The sequence below is a fragment of the Cydia amplana genome, chromosome 18 (assembly GCF_948474715.1).
Source record: "Cydia amplana chromosome 18, ilCydAmpl1.1, whole genome shotgun sequence".
NCBI lineage: Eukaryota > Metazoa > Arthropoda > Insecta > Lepidoptera > Tortricidae > Cydia > Cydia amplana.
Genome location: NC_086086.1, coordinates 8098936 through 8119918, shown reverse-complemented (window position 1 = coordinate 8119918; position 20983 = coordinate 8098936). Strand labels below are relative to the sequence as shown.

Sequence of the window (20983 nt, the reverse complement as noted above, 5' to 3'; positions counted from 1 at the left end):
GGTTTTGTAAATCTTGCAAATGATAGCACTTAATCTTCCTCTAATTTTTTTACTGGAATTTGACTATAAAAAATCACTGTGTTGACTAACCTATCTTTTACATGTTGCTTTGGCCCACCTGCACCATCTCACAAACCCGGGGTTAAGCGATTAAACCGTTAACCAAGTATCAAATTATACTGGTAACCATGGTAACTCCAGGTTTAACCGGTTAACCCCGGGTTAGTGGAATGGTGCAAGTGGGTCTTAGCATAATAGTCTTAACTCGTCGTAAGCAAATAAACAGTATTCAATATGTGACCATGTACATAATAGCTGATAAATCTATTTTTTATTAGTAAGGAGTAATTATTATATTTTGGAATAGAGCTGTGTAAATCTGAGCCGATTTATTTATGATAGTCTAAGTCTATTTGATATGTTATATCGTCGAGTCGCAACCCTAGGTGCCAACCGTCACAATTTCTACGATAAAAACTAACTTCAATATGAAACTTGTTGCATATTTTTATTTTGTTTGATCTCTGATAGGGTTGTGCCTCTAGGGTTGCGCTTGTTTTATCAATTGTAAATTGCATTTTACGCAATAGCTCTACACATTAAACGTGTCGTTTGTGAGTAATTGATTCTGTATTTAAAAAATAAAAGGATTCTTTATAATTATTTGTTGTTATTTCCATGGCCTATCGTCAACGTTTGACCGCCAACGATTTCAAATGACGCGTATCCACTGCATGCCCAGAGCCCAATATCGTTCAAAGCAATGATTTATAACTCAAGATAGAGGTTATATGTAGGCGTTCCAAAATTGAATAAATGTCGAAAACCTGATTCTTTCAAATCTAGACATTCTTGGGCTCATTCTACTCAGAATCGACAGCACTCTCCACCCTTCCATTAAAAAAAGATGTCCCAAAATGTCCATTCCATTACGTCACGTTTTAGTATGAGAAATTTTTTCACTTGTATGGACGTGACGTAGTGGAATGTACAATTTTCATACAAATTTTTGGGACATTTTTTATTATTATCAGGATTGAATATGCTAGTGATTCTGAGTTGAAAGAACCCAAAACAGCAGGATCCGTGCATCCGTGAGAATCGGGTTTTCAATATTTATTTTACAAAACGCTTGATTACGTTCATGTCAAAACAAGTGCTGCCCTCTACAGGTCACGTACGTTTTCTTGTGCATTGTAAGTCCTGCCATCTTGTAGGCTACATGGAAGCTTATACTGGACATTTACACTTCGCGCCAATCGAAGAGATTTTCAAATTCTCTTTGGCGCCAATATTCACGTTCATGCATGTTCCATATCCTCTGTGGAGGTAAACGCCATCAACGTTATTGTTCAATAATGTAGAAAAGTGAAGATCAATAAACCTAGCCTTTACTACAACGATTTAAAGTTTATTTTTATGTGTAGTAATGTGTGTCTAATTGTATTTTAGAGCGAAAAAAGAATTATCTTCATGTTTTCATTGGACATATTTCGTCCGCTCATCTCTATTGACCAATTACAGAACCGCCTGGGTAAAGTATACGTTCACCTGATTGGTCTGCTTGATGCTGTGTGTATGTCATTGTCATTGTTGTCATAAGTCATTCAACTCCATTTCAACTCATTCACCGATAGAATGAATAGATAGAACGAAAATGGAGAATTTCTGATTGCCGATTAGAATTTTCTTTTCTTTCCGACTTTACTAAAATAACATTAGTGTAGTAGTGATATCGTGTTGTTGAAACAACAACAAAATAACCTCGTGTTAACATTAAGCAGCGTGAACGATGGGCGCAATTCCCCAATACTTTGGTCATTTCATGAGTAGCTTTCATTACATTGTATTTTAGTATTTAAGAATTTTGTTTCGTCTTGTTCATTCCATTTAACATATTTGTAATTGTAATTGTCCTTTCATTGTATTGTCAGTAATTGTATAGGTGTTAGCGTTTGGTTTAGGTTAGGTTTTATCAATAATCACAATGAATATCCAAGTGTGTAGGGACGCTTCAGACGCTGTGGTGCTATATCTGCCCCAGCGTTTGTATCTCAAGTCGTTCGCAAAGCTAAACATTTCTGTTCAGCTCCCAGCCCACAAGGTTCACGGCAAGTCCATCTCCAACTGGGAATTGATGGAGAAATTGAGAAAAATGATCCAACCTGACGCGTTTTCGATTCTAAAAGTGTCCAAGCATAGTTCTGAAGTAATAAGATTCGATGCCGAGTTAGAGCATCCAGATAAGCTCGAGCGGGTGCTCGCGAGACTCGAAGACCGAGTAGTGCAGTTAAATGACTTCCCGGAACCCCTCAAAGTGAAAGTATCCGAGGCGAAATCAGATTTCCCTAGCCGTCACTCGTGGGACTCGTTTTTCCGTGATGCCACTGACATGGATGAGATGAAGCCCGGCGAGCGGCCAGACACCATACACATGTGTAATCTACCAATCCGTTGGTTCGTTCACGATCGGGACAGGGATGCTGATGCCCCGCCATCAGAACATGTCTTAAAAAAAGCGTTTGAAAAGTTTGGCAACATTCGACAAATTGACATCCCCATAGCTGACCCTTTTCGGCTTCAAATGAAGTCTACTATGCGGGGGATCACAACGCCACCCTCAGATCAAGCTTTATATTTTGAGGCATATATTCAGTTTCACGAATATGTTGGCTTCGTCCGCTGCATGGATGCTCTCCGCGGTCGAAAGTTGCTAAGAAAGAAGGATGACATAGCAGAATGGTGCGGCATTAAAGTCGATTTTGACAAGACGAAGCATATGACGGATGCAGCGGTGAAACGGAGGGCTATTGTGAGGGAACGCCTCTCTTCTCGACAGAGAGCCAAGGACGATGAGGAGAAGGCCGAGAAAGAGAAGGTTGCTAAGAGAGAAGCTAAAGAAAGGTGAGATTATTACAATTTTGACTGTTGCTCACGAATCTCCTGATCATTTTAACTTCAGATACTATTTTAACATTTCTAAGTACCTTTGGAGCTTACTACTTATTATTAATTCAAAGTTTGCTTAGTATTTTACAACTAGCTGTTGCCCGTGACTTCGTACCCGTGGATTAGTATATTTTCCCCATACAAACTTTGGACCCCCATTTCACCCCTTTAGGGGATGAATTTTAAAAAATCCTTTCTTAGTAGATCCCTAGACCTTATAAGGAACCTACTTGCCAAATTTGGACTTTCTAGTCTCAGCAGTTTGGGCTGTGCGTTGATTTAAGTCAGTCAGTCAGGTCTTTCACGTTTATATATATAGATAAACAAAGTTATAAGTAAATGCTTGAATTCATTCCCGTATATGCTCATGACAACATATGTATTGCAACAGGCAATCTTTTGAAACATTCATTTTTTAAATATTAAAGATGTTTGTCTGGGTATACATTCTTATTTTGGTTCAACATCTACAAAAAACAGTACCAGGAGAAAACACGGTCTTTAAATTCAATTGGGACTTCCATAATATATTAGTATGTAATTGACTTTCACATGTCAACTCTGTAAAGCTATTCTTTGATACATAAACTTTCCTCCATACATTCCATCTATTCCAGACAAAAAGAAACCGTCTCACGTATAATTTTTCACTCTTTAAGACAAAAATACGAGCGAGGAGAGCGTGAAAAACTGGAGAAAATGCGGGAACGGGAGGAAAGGAGGAAGAAGAAGCAGTTAGCAAAACTCATGCAGCGGGATGACGTGGACCTCAACGGGAAGGTTGCAGAAGAGAGGAAGAAGTTGCTGGAAGCTCAGAAGAAGTTACAGGCTATGCGGCTGATCGAGGATTTATTTAAAAGGATTGAGGTAACTATATTATTAATTTTTCTTATGGCCTACACCCTACAGTGTGTGACAAACAATAATAAGCATGTGAGTTGAACTCGGGCACAGTATAATAAAGAGTACTAGCATACAGTATGGACGCTCCCTGCCTCCCGTTGAAAGTGCCGCCCACCCGCTGAGACCCGCTCTCGGTTACCTCACAGTTACCCTACAATGTCTTATCTCACTCACACAAGCATGGTACGCGTTCACCTACACGAGCTTAGGCTGTGTGCGTAGGAACGCGTTTGTTTCATACATTTGATCGCCAGTGTCCGAGGTGTGACTCGGGTTCGGGTATTTAGCATGTCCTCTAAGCCAACATTTGTGGCTCTTTGAAAGTCCTGAAAAAAGATGATTTCTATTTCTAGTGTATGCGGCAGCATCTCTTAAGAGTCACACGAACCTAGCCACTGCTATACCATACCATAATGTGTGAATTTATAGCCAGTCAAACCAAATTGTCAGTAAATAAGAACAAAAAAAACTATACTCATCCTTTTCTTTTGGGTGCTAGTACTAGTGTAAGACACAGAATGATTCTCTCTGTCTATGTTTGAAATGAGACATGCAGTCTTTTGACAAACTATATCTCTCTATTTAACATGCTGTTTTTGGTTCGAATGACTCTAAAGTAAACTACTTGGTAAGGGTGTTTACTGGGCACTGCTGCCTAAATAAGCACATGCACACCATGGGGAAACGTGACATGGGGCGGTGCAGACTCTGTATGGAGGCAGAGGAGACGCCCTTGCACATCCTCACAGAGTGCCCTTGCCTAATGCGTACTCGTGACTTAATCCTGGGCGATCACAATAGATCAGCGATGGTCGCAGTGATACATAGGCTTTGGAGCCTTATATAGCCCCTAACAAGAAGAAGAAGAAAGTAAACTACATTGAGCACTTTTTAAATCCATTTCACGATTTTTTGAAGACTGGTCTCACCTAGTGGGTAGTGACCCTGCCTGTTAAGCCGCGGTCCTGGGTTCGAATCCTAGTAAGTGCATTTATTTGTGTGATTAACACAGATATTTGTTCCTGAGTCTTGGGTGTTTTCTATGTATTTGTATATTATATATATCGTTGTCTGAGTACCCACAACACAAGCCTTCTTGAGCTTACTGTGGGACTTAATCAATCTGTGTAAGAATGTCCTATAATATTTATTTATTTATTTCAGCTCCGGCCCGACCTGCAGATGAACGGCCGCTCTGTGCCCGGGGAGCGCGCCGCTAGGGCTCGCGTCGTGGACCGCTGCAAGCGCCGCTGCGAGGAGGCGCTGCAGGCCGCCAGGGACCGCTTCCAGCAGGCCTTGGACGGTCAGTCTCATCTTCAGGGTCCGAAAAAAAAAAAAAAATTTTGAATTATGTTATTTAGCTCCACTTGCACCAGCCCACTAACCCGGGGTTAACCGGTTAAACCGTTAACCCAGTATCAAATTGTACTGGTAACCATGGTAACTCCAGGTTTAACCTTTTAACCCGGGGTTAGTGGGATGGTGCAAGTGGCCCTTAATTAAGTATGTGCACATGGACATTCTTGTATATAGGCATGGTTTAGTTTATTAGTTATAAGTGTTTAATAAGTAGGCATATTTTAATATTCTTGCTTATAAAACTGTATTGTTTGCATGCTGTTTGTGGACAGATGAATAAGGAGGACAACAATAAACGTGAACATCTGTAACTGTACCCTTTTCACGCAAAATTTAAAAAAAGAAAAAAAAAGGATAATTATCAAAGATGGTTATCTTGATAATTATCGTGATTTTATGCCTGATATCATTTGATATTTACCACTAGCTTTTCGGTGAAGGAAAACATCGTGAGGAAACCTGCATACATATGCGAAGAAATTCAAAGGTGTATGTGGGGACTATAGCCCGAGCCCTCTCGCGCATGAGAGGAGGCTTGTTTCCAGCAGTGGGACGTATAAAGGGTGTTTTTTTTTTATTATTATGCCTGATAATTATCGATTTGATAATAACCTAAAATATAAAACACGCCCTGATCATTATTTTTTACTATCAAAGAATAGGGAATATTACGCGAAAGTCTGTGTAGGGGGCGCCACTCCCACGATAAGTCTCAATCTAAGTGTCTACCGCAAACGAGAGAGTAGAAATTTGGTTATCTAACCTCTCTATCACTCTTGCATATTCGAGCGACAAAGAGGCAGATAGCTGAGTTTCGATTTCGCGTTTCCCGGTAGGCCCTTTGTAAACAAACCGCCTTGATGTATCAATGTCATATTTGATTGTCTGTGAAAACTTGTCAAAAAACAGTTTAAGGCACAGTATGTATAAGTTACTCTATGGTAAACTTAAGTCACTATTCAAAGAAAATAAATATAGCACCGTCCATACCTGCGATACTTATCAAAGACAATAATTATCTGGATAATTTCGAACCCTGCTCATCTTAATAAGTGCTTGGTTAATAGCCCTTTGACCGTGAAAGACAACTGACGCGGGCGGCTTCAGCCCAATATCAACCTTCGTGCATTGTAACAAGGTTCACGATGACGCACCGTACACGATTGACGTGGAGTTCGAAGTGATAAGTGAACTGTTGTATTCTGGGTAATGCAGGAGGTAGGATTATAGGGATGTACCCATGAGGCGCGGAGAGTAATGCGCTAATTACGCTAATGCATAGATAAGATAATACATAACCAATACGTTTACGCTATTTTAATTAAGAACTACTTCCTGATTATTACTTCTGGTTGCTGAACTTTTTCCTAAGTATAGTAGGTCATCATCATCTAAATCAGCGGTCGGCAACCCGCGGCCTGCGGGCCGCATGTGGCCTGTGAACCTGTTACTTGCGGCCCGCGAGCCTCCCTGGCTATTTTGTATGTAATATTGACAAACGACAATGTCTGATAAAGTCATAAATATTAACAACGTGCGGCCCGCGTCAACTTCGTTAACGACTATGTGGCCCTTGGCTGCTAAAAGGTTGCCGACCGCTGATCTAAATTGATAATACACAAGAATTCACCTTTAACTTAGATCTTTACTGCTCTAGAAGGACCATTGTGAGGTTGGGCGTTAAAGGAAAACAACTAGCTTCGAGTATAGACGTATAATGACTTAAATAACACTTACATGCACTTATATATGTTAAGGCTATGCTTGTGTGTGGGTGAGGCATACCACACACACTACACCTCCCCCCTTGAAGAAAAAAAAAGATTAATCTTCTTTAAATTTAATCTTTTTTTTTTATACTAAAATTTATTATAAAGTAGGTAGTTTATTAAAACAATTTTAGCAGCGAAAGTAAAAATGCATAAATGAACCTTGAATAAATGTTTTACGAAAACAAACCAAAGAATTGTGGATTAATAAAAATTTCACATTAAAAAAAAACAACTTAAGTAAAAACACAATTGTTAAAATAAATAAAAAAACACTAATTTCACAAAACTTTACGTATAAAAAAAAATTTGCTTTCTAAAAACCAAACAAAATATAAAAAGTGATTTATAAAAAAAAAATTAACTGTAACAAAATAACATTTTTAATTTACTTTGGATGAAAAAAAATAATGGTTATACACACAGCTTATACACAGCACCTACTGAAGAACTGGTTAAAATCTTTAACAGAAATTAATGATAAACTTACACTAATATTGTATTGAATTACCTACATATTAATATGAATATGAATGCGATTTGATGAACCAAATTAGACTAAATAAACCCGTAATTAACATTTCAACTTATTGGTAAAAGGAGAAAAAAAAACTTAAAATAACATACAGAATATTAAAATCTATATAATATATTATAATATGTTCTGGATATATCCATATTCATTCAGAGACTCTGTATTCATAGTTTATTTAGTATGCATTGTCCATAATTCATGTCATGATCACAATTATATTTTTTATTTTACTTGCAAGTCTTAATCTTTTTTTTTTTCATTTACTTTTATGACGTCATTTATTTAAATATATTTTCTTTGTTTATTTTATTTATTCATTTATAGTGGCATCTTTTATGCTTCACTGAAATCAAGGATCAAGGGTACGCAACGCTTTTACATACGTGGTCGGCCGACCTTACTATAATTATTTATTTATTTGCTCAGGATACAAGGAAATTTAATTTAAAGCGCGCACACATACTATTATTATACTCATACAGGCAGTTCTTTTAACACATCCTTACATCATAACCTTCCAAGTGTCCAAGGGTCTCCACGATTGATACTCGATCGAATCATGGTCAGACGCCAAGGATTCCGTGCCTGCCTTGTATCCTGGCGTACCCTTGCTATACCGTATCGCTCAAGGCCGCCTCTCGGGCCACCGAAGATGCGATAGGCATTTTTATTTGTCAATTATTTACTTCCATTTCTTTCCTCTCAACAACAAAAAAAAAACAACACTCATATGCAATCACTTAACTCACACACTATGAAAACTTTAACATATAAGAATTTCAGCAACTCTTAGTTGATCAGGCTAATCGTCCTTTGAAAAACTTACGTGTTTAAGTTTTCCCATACATCAATATTTTATCACTTTTCCAATAACATACAAATTCCATTTTACTAATAATACAATCGACAACCATGCTAACCATTATTTCACATTCCTTACCTTTCTTAAACTTACCACAAACATTCATTTACTAACATTTATACGAAACTTGCGCTCTTTAAAAACCAACGTTAATTCTTTTCTTAAACAAGCCCATACCTACAATAACACTGATCTTCTTTACAATACCACTCATAATTATAATACTTCGTCATTATTTTGTTTGTTAAATATGTCTAATCCGTGTATACAAATATGTCTAAACCGTTACAATATTAATTACCTACTATCATTGAAAAACCATTTCAAATTCGAAGTCAAAATAAATTTAATTTATATCTATCTATGAAAGTTATGCATTAATTGTATATATGGTTAAAAGTGGGAAATTACATACTTTTATATTTTTAAATCTGAAAACTAAATATTTTAGGCGTCTACTACTAATTCTTTAAATTCAATTTGATTACAATAAACTTCAATGCTCTAAATAAGTGTACAAAGACTACGAAATTTGAGATGTAATAACAGACGACGCATGCCATTCTCTATAAGGAATACACGCGCCGCCGCCTCGTGCCATATTTGTCAGGGATAAAAGTATGTCACGTAACTATGATATGAAATTGAATTAAATTTAATGCAATATATGTATGTAATTAAAATAATTAAGTCTATAATGAAAAATAAGTTCATAGTTAAGATTTCTTTTAGGAAAAAAAATGTTAACCAATCTTTAAACAATATATTGTTTCGCCATCAAACGGCATAGTTTTACCTACATACCACAACAGTTATTTGTCCCATAGTGACATAAAAAACCCAACATACGCAATTCTATTACAATACAAGGTTAAAAAAAAAACAAATAATACTAACCACTGAGGTAAAGACAAAAAAAAAAGCATATACAATGGGCAATTAAATGTCTCTTTTGCACGGCAAGGCACTACATAAACTTCACAATGTCACTTTATTGTTTTTCATACGGCGCAAGCAATCTACCAATCAACACTATCAAATTAACGGGTCTCTGGCCCTCCCGGCGCCATCCAAGGCCAAGGACACCATCAACTCCCGGCTGCAACCATCGTAAATGCTTCTCGCTTTTTTGAATTGATTATTAAATTTTTTTGATTCTATTTTAAGCCACGTTATCATCGTCAAAATATTCACTAGTTAGAAATGTACCTATTTTCAGTCACTTTTTCATACGGTTTGGTTTAAGCCCACGGCGATCACTTTTTCCTTACTATTTAATGCGTCCGTAGTCACTAATTTTAATAACACCAATAAAAAAATAAAAGTCCGCCAAACTTATTCACTGTGAATGTTAATATTTTTTTTTTGTTATTGTATTTTGCACATAATTATGTCCTTTATATCACTTATGTTAAATTTTTACTCTTCTTCTCGACGTCTACTGGCTGGCGCGGCGCGCCGCCAGTGCAGCACAAGGCCGCACTGGCAGGATCGCCATGTGAGGTTGGGCGTTAAAGGAAAACAACTAGCTTCGAGTATAGACGTATAATGACTTAAATAACACTTACATGCACTTATATATGTTAAGGCTATGCTTGTGTGTGGGTGAGGCATACCACACACACTACACCATTGAACTTAGGGATCTATTTTCATATGGCGTTATTCATAAACGGCTGCTAACTTAATCAGTTGATGATCGTCGTTTGTCCCTATCTGTCATTATGCCATAGAGAGGGACAAACGTCGATCATTAGCTGATTAACTTAACAGACGTTTATGAATAAAGGGGTAACTGTTTTATAATATTAGACACACATTGTATATTCCCAGGTCGCATCGTCCTCCGCTCAGCGCTGGAAACGAAAAAGCCTCGTCGTTCGTTGTCGCCGTCGTCCGTATCGTCGGACGAGCGGCCGCGGCGCGGCGTCAAGTTAGAAAAGTTGACGACCCCTGAGAGAGAGCTCGAGTACAACAAGGCTGCTGGTGAGTGTTCCAATTTTATTAAATTATTACTGTTACAGAGATAAAAAGCCTGGTAGAGCCTGTGCGTGTGCTGTGCACAGACTCTAGTCAATGACGGACTGGATACAAGAGGCGCGCGACTATATGTATGAACGGAATTGATTTGCCACTCGTTACGCGACGCTTGCGTCCAGTCCCCGGCCTTACCTAATGAGCGGCAAAGTTGACGACCCCTGACAGAGCTCGAGCACAACAAGGCTGCCAGTGAGTTTTCAATGTAACATTTACAGGGTTAAAATTGACACATTGATGAGGGTAAGGTACAATCTATCTTATTATTTATATCATAATAAATATCCGGGAGACCGAGCTTTGTTCGGAAAACATATAAAAACTCAATGCTCGTTTTTCCAGAGATAAGACCTAGCTAGATCGATTTTTCGCTCCTGAAAACCCCCATATAGCAAATTTCATCGACATCATTAGAGCCGTTTCCGAGTTCCCCGAAATATACATAGATACCTACAAGAATTGCTCGTTTAACACATTGAGCGCCGAAAACCCGACTATCGGGTATTTTATGATTTCGTTCCCAGGCTGGACGACCCGATAGTCGGGATCGTGGCACTACAGCTTTATATGAACAAATGTTTGTGGCCTGGTGTCTTGTTTGGCTGGGTGGCAATGAAACTGTTAAAGGTATAATAAATAAGATATGATGCAAAAGTGACAGCCTGTACAAGCCAATTTTAGAAGGAGTTCTCAACGATGGTACATTATTTATATAAAATCCGCCAATCAAATTAGCGAGCAAAGCGCGGCCGGACGATTGAGTTACACACAAAGGGTATAGCCGGGTAAGTATGGCCAAACTGCCCTTAGCGAAAAAATTAATTTCCTTTTACTGGATTATTAACCTATATATATGTAGTGATTTCACTAAAAATTAAGCCTCAAATGCTTCAGGTTTAAAAAAAAAATACATTCTTATTTTATTACAGCCAAAGTACTAATCCGATTTCTTTGTAATTTGGGTATGTTGTATGTACAACTAAGGTCGCTTTCTGAAAAAATAAGTATTGAATTATCTCTTGAAAAAATAGTAAAAAACTGAGTTGAAAATTTTCAGAAAAATAAAAAAAATACTTTCGAGATTGCGACAGTTATCAAATTTACATATTTCATGTATAATTTAATAATGTTCAGCATACCCCTGTTTTATTTGCAGGCATGTACGGCATGCCGCACCCGTACGGCTTTGGGTACCCGTTTGCTGCCGTCCCGCCGCCCGGATACCCGTTCCCGCAGAGTATGAGTATCATTACATTCATTACATCACTACTACACTACACACTAATACTCTGACAAGCCAGAGCCCGTACCATGAGTCATTGAGTGTCAAAACTGACATAAACGCTTTCGAGAACGTAATTTACTTTCTATACCTACATCTCGCTTGCCCTAATATGCGAGTACGAGCGAGATGTATAGAAAGTAAATTACGTTATCGATGGCGTTTATGTCAGTGTCAAACTGGTGGTAGTGGTACAGGGCTATAACCGCGAAAATCGAAGTTCGCAAATTGCGGGCATTTTTCTCTGTCACTCTTATTACGCCTTCATTGGAGTAAAAGAGAAAGATCCCCGCAATTTGCGAATTTCGGATTTCGCGGTAGCGCCTCAGCTTTGTCACTAGCGACAGGCGGAAAATTTGAAAAATGTAAGCGTCAAGGATCGATCTCCCATACAAATTTTGGATTTCGTGCCTTTTTCTACTGACAAAGTTGGCTTAGGGTGGTATTCCACCTGTCCAAGGTGTGTTTTGTCTCACATTTTGCTTGAGAGAGAGTGAGACGCTGTGATATTGGACAAATATATTGGACGGATGGAATACCACCCTAATACAGAGTGAAAGAATTTATTGGACCCTTCAGAGGAAGTCTCTTCAGAGGAAAAAATTGAAATAGCTGATTTGCTGAAAGTAGTTTATTTTTTATTTTTCGTAATAAAAGTCAACCTTACAGCTAGTCGGCTATTGTTCTTAGGATAAGAAAGTATGTTCCATTGCTGCCGCGAAATACGCAATTTCTTTCATTTTAAGTAATTTAGAGTCTGACCAAGCTAACTGCATGGCATTTGCAATGACAAACTGTGGTTATGTCATAATTAATGTCAAAAATCTTTGAAAAGAGGTCATTTTAGACATTTATAATGACGACACTTACTCACTTTGTTCTGTTCAAATATGTGCAAAGTTAGCTTAGATAGACTCTAACTAATTTTCTCTTTATTTCAGCCACAGATAGTGACAACCCTAATGTAAACCGTAATCATATATTAGGGTTGTCACTATCTGTTGTTTTTGGATCTAAAACTTTATTTCCAGGATTTTGACTTCAACAATTATTGTATATATAATTTATTTTCAGCTATTCTATGTGTTGTTGTCAGGTTAAATTATATTATTTATCGGATTTGACATGTGAATTTGGATTTCATATTATGCAATGCACATATTTATCAATAATTTATCATATAATAAATTATATTCTTGGCATTTTTTGTTCACATTATGTGTAACGGTACCTTATGATCGCTTTTTGATACAACGACACTCCAATTTTATAAGGCATTCTGCAATAGGAAAATATCGGTTTATCATTACAAATATTTAAGAAAATTTTCTAAATGGGAACCTGTAAAGCGAAACTTTTTTTCTGAGGAATTTTTTTTATGCATATTCCCTTTTAAAGTACATTGACACATTGAAGGTCATTATCATTTACACAAAGTGACCCGTTATTATCGCAGTTATGCGTGAAATTAACTGCCCGGCCACGACATTGAGCGACTGGCGACGGCGGCAGCGACAACCATAGGTGGGAACGAAAGGACCGATCGCTGTGTCTCGGTCCAACCTATGGTTATCGCTGCCGCCGTTGAAAATCGCTCAATGTCGTGTTCGAGCCATTGACTTATATCTCAGGACTGGCCTTAGGTGCAATAAAAACGGTGCTATAGTTCGTTTTTTTTAGCATTAGAAAGAAGGTAAGCAATCTTGACATGTCTTTTAATTGAAAAATGCTTTTTAAAAATCAGTAACTTATAGTACTTATGAAAGCAGAAGAATATAAATGATCGTATTAGATTCATAATTGTTACATATTTGCCGTGACTTATTTTTAAAACATGTTTTTCAATTAAAAGACACATCAAGATTGTTTACCTTTTTTCTAATGCTAAAAAAAACGAACTATAGTTCAGCGGTGTCACTCACGAATTCGAGCCAATCGTGCAGTCTAACGCAACTGGTTGCGACCAATCGCGCGCGTGATGCGAACTCATCAACCAATCGCGTTGTAGCGGAGTCACACCGCTGTATCGGCCCCATTCACGCCCCATTCTTATTGCCGTTAGGCCAGTCCTGAGATATACAGTGTGGAAAGATAAGTCGGGCCCTGGAGGGAAACTACCTTAAATCCTTAAGCTGGCTCATTTTACTTAATGGAGACATCCCTTTATTTTTAAAAAGAAACAAAACTGCATTCAAAGTATTTTTCTTTTTTTCTTCAATTTGGCTTGTCTAAAAAAATCTTGAGTACTAAATATTACATTTTATGGATTTTTTGTACGACAGACGAGTTTAAGACCTAATGTTTCTTGGAGAAATGTTATCATTAACATTAACTGTATCGACTAGTAGAATAAAACTGCGAGTTTTTATTTTTTGGAATTTTTAGTCGGTTCGAGTCCCGGGCGAGGCGAGCGAGTTTTAGAAAATCTTTGAATGCAGTTTTGTTTCTTTTTAAAAATAAAGGAATGTCTCCTTTAAGTAAAATGAGCCAGTTTAAGGATTTAAGGTAGTTTCCCTCCAGGGCCCGACTTATCTTTCCACACTGTATATACGTCAATGGTTCGAGCCGTAAGGCCCTGGTCTCCTATTTTATGCTGTACGCGGCGTCTGGCGTCAGCGTCAACGTTTTTGAACAAAAAAGACGCTGACGTCGACGTCTAAAACAGACCACAACAGTACATCTCTATAGTAAGCATCGTGACGCAGACGCTGTAAGCGGCCGATGGCGTTTATAGGAGACCAGGGCCTAAGAGAGTTGAATATTCCTCGTGAGATCCACAAACTAACGTGTCCGTGTTGTCGCAGCGTCGATGTACTACCCGGTGCGGGGCCAGTACTACCCGCCGCCCGACAACTACCGGCGGCCGCGGGGCCGGGGGCGGGGACGCGGCCGCGGGGTGCGCATGCCGTACTTCGACGGGCCTGACGCCTCGCACCAGTACTACAAGTGAGTCCAGTTAAGCTTTGGATTCCTCCGAAAACGGTGCCGTCATATAGCGGCAGCAAAAGACGGCCTCTTTACGGTGGCGACATGTGGAAAGTACCACGGCGTCATAACACACCGTCATCCACCAAGATCAAAGAGGCAAATTTGAAAAATGTACGCGCGATGTGATAACGTCCCATAGAAAATTTTAATTTGGCGCCTTTTCCTACTGACAAGATTTGCTTGATCATCTATAATTTACTTGGAGGATGAAATATCATCAGAAGAGGAAAATAATCGTAGTACGGAATCATTTATTCAAATCTCGTGTCATTTATTCAAAATGGCGTCACCGCTATCTAATAAAACGTTCACGAAACTATCGACAAGGTCATGACGGCCGCCATCTTACGTTACGTTGACAATCAACGTAACGTAACGCCGTCTAGGAAACCGCGCCATCTTGTTTACATAGACAACGTTCTAGTGACGTCAGTCAACGCTATATAGCGGCCGTAATATGACGGCACCGTTTTCGGAGGAATCCAAAGCTTTACAAGGGTGTAAGGTCGAAGCACTGACAATCCAACCTCTAGACTGAGTTTAGGCCAATTCTTTCATGAAACCGATGCTGCCAAAAATACGGGGGTGCGGGGGGACGAGGTGAGCGAATCCCGTGCCGTGATTGGTCCGTTCAAAGACACGGACCAATCACGGCACGGGATTGACTCGAAGATGGAGTAACGCTACCGTATGTGTGGCAGAGGGGGTAGCGCGACTATGCTATGTCTAGAGGTTGGATTGTCTGTGGGTCGAAGTTAGTGAGTCAACGGTAGGCAGTACTTTACTCTCTGTTTTAAATTACCGAAAACCCTAAAGCAGTACCGTCAACCGGGGTGAATAGGGACACAACTTCAAATGTGTTTTTAATTTTAATTACCTGTCGTTTTCTTAACCTTTTCAACGCTTTTCGTCCCATGCTAAAATGTGGCTTATACGCCAAATGGTTGCAATATGAAGAGCGAGAATAAACCTTATCTGTCAGCAGGAAAATTGCTTTGACAGCGTCCGTCATAGCCTTTTTAGTGGCTGTTGGCGTCATGGGCAAGACAGCACTCGACTACTTTAGTGGCTCTTGGCGTTGAAAAGGTTAATAAATTGTAACATACGAAATCTACTATTATTTTCAACCGCGTTATCTGTCAGCAGGAAAATTGCTTTGACAGCGTCCGTCATAGCCTTTTTAGTGGCTGTTGGCGTCATGGGCACGACAGCACTCGACTACTTTAGTGGCTCTTGGCGTTGAAAAGGTTAATAAATTGTAACATACGAAATCTACTATTATTTTCAACCGCGTAATACAATGTGTGTAGGTATTTTTTTAAGAAATGTTCAGGGTAATTTCATTTTAAGTTTTGTCCCTATTCACCCCAGCCATCCCTATTCACCGCGGTTGACAGTACTTAAACAGCTATTATAGTGTGACGTCACGCAACATTTGCATTGTAATCTGTGATCAACCAAGTTACGAGATGACAATGTCTTAAAATTTTCGCGTAAGTTGGTAATTATAGTTTTTATTTGAATAATACCTTTTTTGTCATTTTAGAAGTTGTAAAAGTCTCTGAACTAATTCAGACCAGCTATCATGGTCGCATTTTCATCACCTGTCATGCCATGCGTCACTTTCGCACTTACATATTTATTAAAACGTGACAGCCATGGCATAGAGAAATATAGTAAGACAAGAGTGCTCACTCCATACATCAGTCGATGAAGATCTCAGACGTGGAAGGAAACATAATATTAATTTTATTGGAAGGTAAAATTTTTATAATTTCAGTGTCTACATCTAGCATCGAGTAGCGGAACTATCAGTACTGCTACTTGACAATAGATGTAGCACCGACCGGAAAATAACAACATAAACAATATGCTCAACAGCATAAGACTTTCCGGTCGGTGCTACATCTATTGTCAAGTAGCAGTACTGATAGTTCCGCTACTCGATGCTAGATGCTAATAGTCTTTTTGGTACTAAAACTGATGTATGGAGCAATCTATGTATTTTTTTCTCTATGGCCATGGTGACAAATGATAAAGAGTCTGCCATCTTAGCCCTACAGATTTCTTTTACTAGTTAAGAGCCAACAGGAGCTAAGATTTAAATATTTTAGGTAAATATACCCGTCTCGCTAACGGAAGCGGCTCTTAAAACTAGTGCGATAAGGACAAGGCGAAAAATCCTGCGTAAAAATATCAAAAATCGAGGTTTTGTACTCGACTGTTTCCTCCTCCAAAACTTAACCAATCGTAACCAAATTTGGAAATTTTCTGGACATTATCTGTGTCGGACCGTTTTGCTTTTTTGACTAATTGATGTCAGTTTTGAATAGCACGCCTCTCATTGCGGCATAGTCAATTAGGCCATTTTGGCCATTTTTGAAGGTCTCTAGCGCCTTAAAAAACAAAAATATCAAAAAAAGCAAAACGGTCCGACACAGATATTGATAATATTAATCTGTGTTGAAAAAATCATTGCTCTAGCTTCAAAACCCATGGAGGAAACAGTCGAGTACGTTTGTATGGAGAAATGACCACTCCTGTTGGCTCTTAAACATGTACAGTTAGCCATACAAATATGTAGGTACTATAAACTTCTTTCCTACAGATACTTCAAAAGGCTGACTGAGAACGAACACCGAAATGAGCATGACGACCGACTCCGCTCCCGGTCCCGCTCCCGCCGCCGCTCGTACACGAGGTCAAGGTCACGCTCCAGATCCAGGTATTCGATGGACCCTGATTCATTTTTCTTTATTTAATGCAATGTCTTGTCCTGCAGAGTGCAGCACTAGCGCCTTTCGTAAACCATAGAGTTAGGGCTGATTTAGACGGCGCGCGAACTCGTATACGATTTTAGTTACATTGCGAACCATTGAGGTTACATCAATTCAGCCGACCGATCAAATGACGCAATGTAATGAAACTCGCATGCGAGTTCTCGCACCGTCTAAATGAGCCCTAACTTATACATACTGTGCCTTAAACAAGTTTTCACAGACAATAAAATATGACAGTGATACATAAAAGCGGTTTGTTTTTACAAAGGGCCTACCGGGAAACGAGAAATCGAAACTCCAGCCTCTTTATCGCTCGAATATGCAAAAGTGATAGAGAAGCGCTGGTGGCCTAGCGGTAAGAGCGTGCGACTTGCAATCCGGAGGTCGCGGGTTTGAACCCCGGCTCGTACCAATGAGTTTTTCGGAACTTATGTACGAAATATCATTTGATATTTACCAGTCGCTTTTCGGTGAAGGGAAACATCGTGAGAAAACCGGACTAATCCCAATACGGGCCTAGTTTACCCTCTGGGTTGGAAGGTCAGATGGCAGTCGCTTTCGTAAAAACTAGTGCCCACGCCAATTACTGGGATTAGTTGCCAAGCGGACCCCAGGCTCCCATGAGCCGTGGCAAATTTCCGGGAAAACGCGAGGAAAATGATGATGCAAGAGTGATAGAGAGGTTAGATAACAAAATTTCGACTCTCTCGTTTGCGGTAGACCCTTAGATTGTGACGGACTGTGGAAGTGGCGCCTCCTACGCAGAGTCGCTTAATATTCCCTATTACCGAAAAATCTATGAAAATTGAGTTAGTAATATGGATTGATAGATTAGTCTTTAATCCTACACGATGTTACGCTTTTGTATCATTTTGTAAATTAAATATTTATCTACAGGCAGTAAAAGAGTACGTTAAGTACTCCAGGGTACCAGGGTAGTCCAACCCTGGTGTTCAACAAAGAAATTAAATTCCTGCCATCCCGATTCCCTGGGCATACTGCATGTATGTTAGCTCATGAGCTGATTGTTTCTAGTTATCGAGTTAATTTTTGGAGGCGAGCAGTTGTCACCATTAGGTGACAGGTTGATGCCGACTGCTTCTTTATTTGTCTTTTCAAATGCTAAAAGAACGGAGTAGAAATCATCATCATCATAATTCTTAAGAGCCTGGCTCTTGTCGGTGGAGTAACCGCCATTCCGTTCGTCTCTCTGCCACGGTTTTCACCTCCTGACTTTTACGTTGATTTTCTCTTTGGCCTGGTCCAAAAACGCACGTCTCGGTCTTCGGTCAGTAGAAATAGACATGTTTTTTTTTACCTTTTAACTATAACTCCCGTGAGACTCGAACATATTAAAGTTATTTTTCATAAGTTACTTACGTATCATTTAGTCGAATATCGCTTGACATGTTTTGATCCATTCTGAGGATTACGATAGCGCGACGTGTACTGTACTGCAACCTGCAACCTGCAACTCGTACGTGTACCTAAGTGAGTAACCCGTTTAGAGTAATTTTAATATAAACTCTTATTCTATAATCACGCTCAAATCCAGTCAGTACTTTTAGTAGTGTGCCGTGCAGTAGCGGCGTGTCAAAAATGTTCACTAAGTAAGCCGCAGTTTATTTGGCTTGCTATTTCCTTGGGATTTCTGATCATCAGAGAATAATGTTCACAGATGTCTTTAAATGGGCAAGCCGGTGGGAATCGAGTTCTATGGACGCCCGCCACTGGTGTCGTATAAATATCTTCCAAACAAAATGACTTTTACTTAATATTATATCGTAGGTCGCGCTCCCGTCGCCGCTCCTACTCGCGGTCAAGGTCAAGGTCGCGCAGAAGCAGGAGCAGGAGAAGGAGCAAGAGCAGAAGTCGACGGTCAAGGTGAGGTCACGGTCAAAGGGCTACAGGTTGATCCCGTGGAATATGTTATTTTATTAGATCGCGGTCCCTTCGGCGCTCCTACTCGCGGTCAAGGTCGAGGTCGCGCAGAAGCAGGAGAAGGAGCAAGAGCAGAAGTCGACGGTCAAGGTGAGGTCACGGTCAAAGGGCCCCTGGTTGATCCTATGAAATATGTTATTAGATAGCGCTCACATCGCCGCTCCTACTCGCGGTCAAGGTCAAGGTCGCGCAGAAGCAGTAGGAGTAGGAGCAGAAGTCGACGATCAAGGTGAGGTCACGGTCAAACGGCCTCAGGTTGATCCCATGGAATATGTTATTAGGTCGCGCTCCCGTCACCGTTCCTACTCGCGGTCAAGGTCGAGGTCGCGCAGAAGCAGAAGGAGTAAGAGCAGAAGTCGACGGTCAAGTGCGTTTTGCCTAATAAAACATTTTAAATGTCCCAAAAAATGCATAAAATTGGGACTCCAACAACCATGAACTCGAAAATCTCGAAATACGATTCTCGCATTAAAAGTTTGTTTACACATCTAATCAGCAAAGGCGAGGCGATTATCGCTCCTTCTAGTACGATATCGTACGTTTAGTTTACATGATACTATATTTTTTCTCGTGCTACTATAATCGTGCGGTCGAGGCGAGAAACTCGCACCATGTAAATGGGCCTAAGTAATGAATACTGAATACTAAAATGACCAGTGTTGCCAACTCGGAATTTGAAAAAGTGCCAGACTTATGTCTAGATTATGCCAGAATTATGCTAAATAATTTGGAAAAGTGCTAAAAAAAATGCTAAACAATATATACCTAGGTAACTAAAAATGAGTGTCTTCCACATAAATCAAACAATGCTGTTTCTGAAATTTTTATAGAGTCAGACCAAGCTAACTTTGCACTGACATGGTTAGCTATACTTGGTCAAGCAGATCTTGTCAGTAGAAAAAGGCGGCAAGTTTGAAAAATGTAGGCGTGAAGGGATATCTTCCCATAGAAAATTTGAATTTCGCGCCTTTTTTTACTGACAAAATGTGCTTGACCAGCTATAATGCCAAGTTTCTTTGAAACGTGACATTTATAGAGGCTCTCCACCTCCTAGTGAGTATTATATTCTTTGGCCATGAATTACACTGCCAAGTAGGTTTCATTTGGATGCCAAAGAGTTGGAAAATGTGCCAGATCTGGCATCCATTATGCCAAGTTGGCAACACTGAAAATGACATGTTTTTCCAGGTCCCACCACACTCGTTCTCGCTCCCGCTCTCGAGCACGCAAGTCTCGCTCGCGCAGCCGCCGCCGCACCGCGTCCCGCACCCCCGCCCCTGCCCCCGCCCCCGCCCCCGCCCCCGCCCCCGCCCCTGCCCCCGCCCCCGCCCGCCCCCGCTCCAAGAGCTGGTCCCTGCCCCGGGACGGGAACGGGAAGGCCTGGTCCAAGAGCCCGAAGAAGCAAGACTAGTGATCACAGAGCTTGTGAACAGTTGAACAAATTATCAGTTCACGGTGATTAAGTGATTTTGACATTAGTATGAACGATTGATTCCAATAGGGATTGGGATAGGGTTGGACCGGGAGTCCTGAGAAGTGAGATCAGTGAAGCGGCTAAAAGGCAGGAGCCGAAAATTA

The 20983-nt window shown here is 39.9% G+C and overlaps 1 protein-coding gene and 1 long non-coding RNA gene across 6 annotated transcripts; both read left to right on the top strand.

Moving 5' to 3' along the window:
- LOC134656197 (uncharacterized) lies at positions 1-660 on the top strand. Its single transcript, XR_010097496.1, has 2 exons — positions 1-103; positions 241-660. It is a non-coding gene; the product is annotated as an uncharacterized LOC134656197 (long non-coding RNA).
- Positions 661-1652: 992 nt separating this feature from the next.
- On the top strand, positions 1653-20819 carry LOC134656397 (A-kinase anchor protein 17A). 5 transcript variants are annotated; one of them, XM_063511923.1, is made up of 10 exons: positions 1653-1817; positions 2090-2904; positions 3567-3816; positions 5017-5155; positions 10211-10363; positions 11571-11651; positions 14501-14642; positions 17293-17409; positions 19253-19348; positions 20594-20819. In XM_063511923.1, the coding sequence occupies exons 2-10, from the start codon at positions 2138-2140 to the stop codon at positions 20814-20816; spliced, it is 1968 nt and encodes a 655-aa protein (XP_063367993.1). In that variant the 5' UTR covers positions 1653-1817; positions 2090-2137; the 3' UTR covers positions 20817-20819. The 5 variants fall into 5 exon arrangements, with proteins under 5 accessions (XP_063367993.1, XP_063367994.1, XP_063367992.1 ...); XM_063511924.1 differs by having other exon boundaries at positions 1653-1829; XM_063511922.1 differs by having other exon boundaries at positions 1653-2904; positions 3609-3816.
- Positions 20820-20983: the final 164 nt, after the last annotated feature.

What these genes read in the sequence shown, in the direction of transcription:
- LOC134656397 (XM_063511920.1), top strand. Translation starts at nt 1,988, where the DNA reads ATGAATATCCAAGTGTGTAGGGACGCTTCAGACGCTGTGGTGCTATAT. An exon ending in AGGTCACGCTCCAGATCCAG is followed by an intron (nt 17,410 to 19,252) that starts GTATTCGATGGA and finishes ATTATATCGTAG; the next exon opens with GTCGCGCTCCCGTCGCCGCT. An exon ending in AGCAGAAGTCGACGGTCAAG is followed by an intron (nt 19,349 to 20,593) that starts GTGAGGTCACGG and finishes ATGTTTTTCCAG; the next exon opens with GTCCCACCACACTCGTTCTC.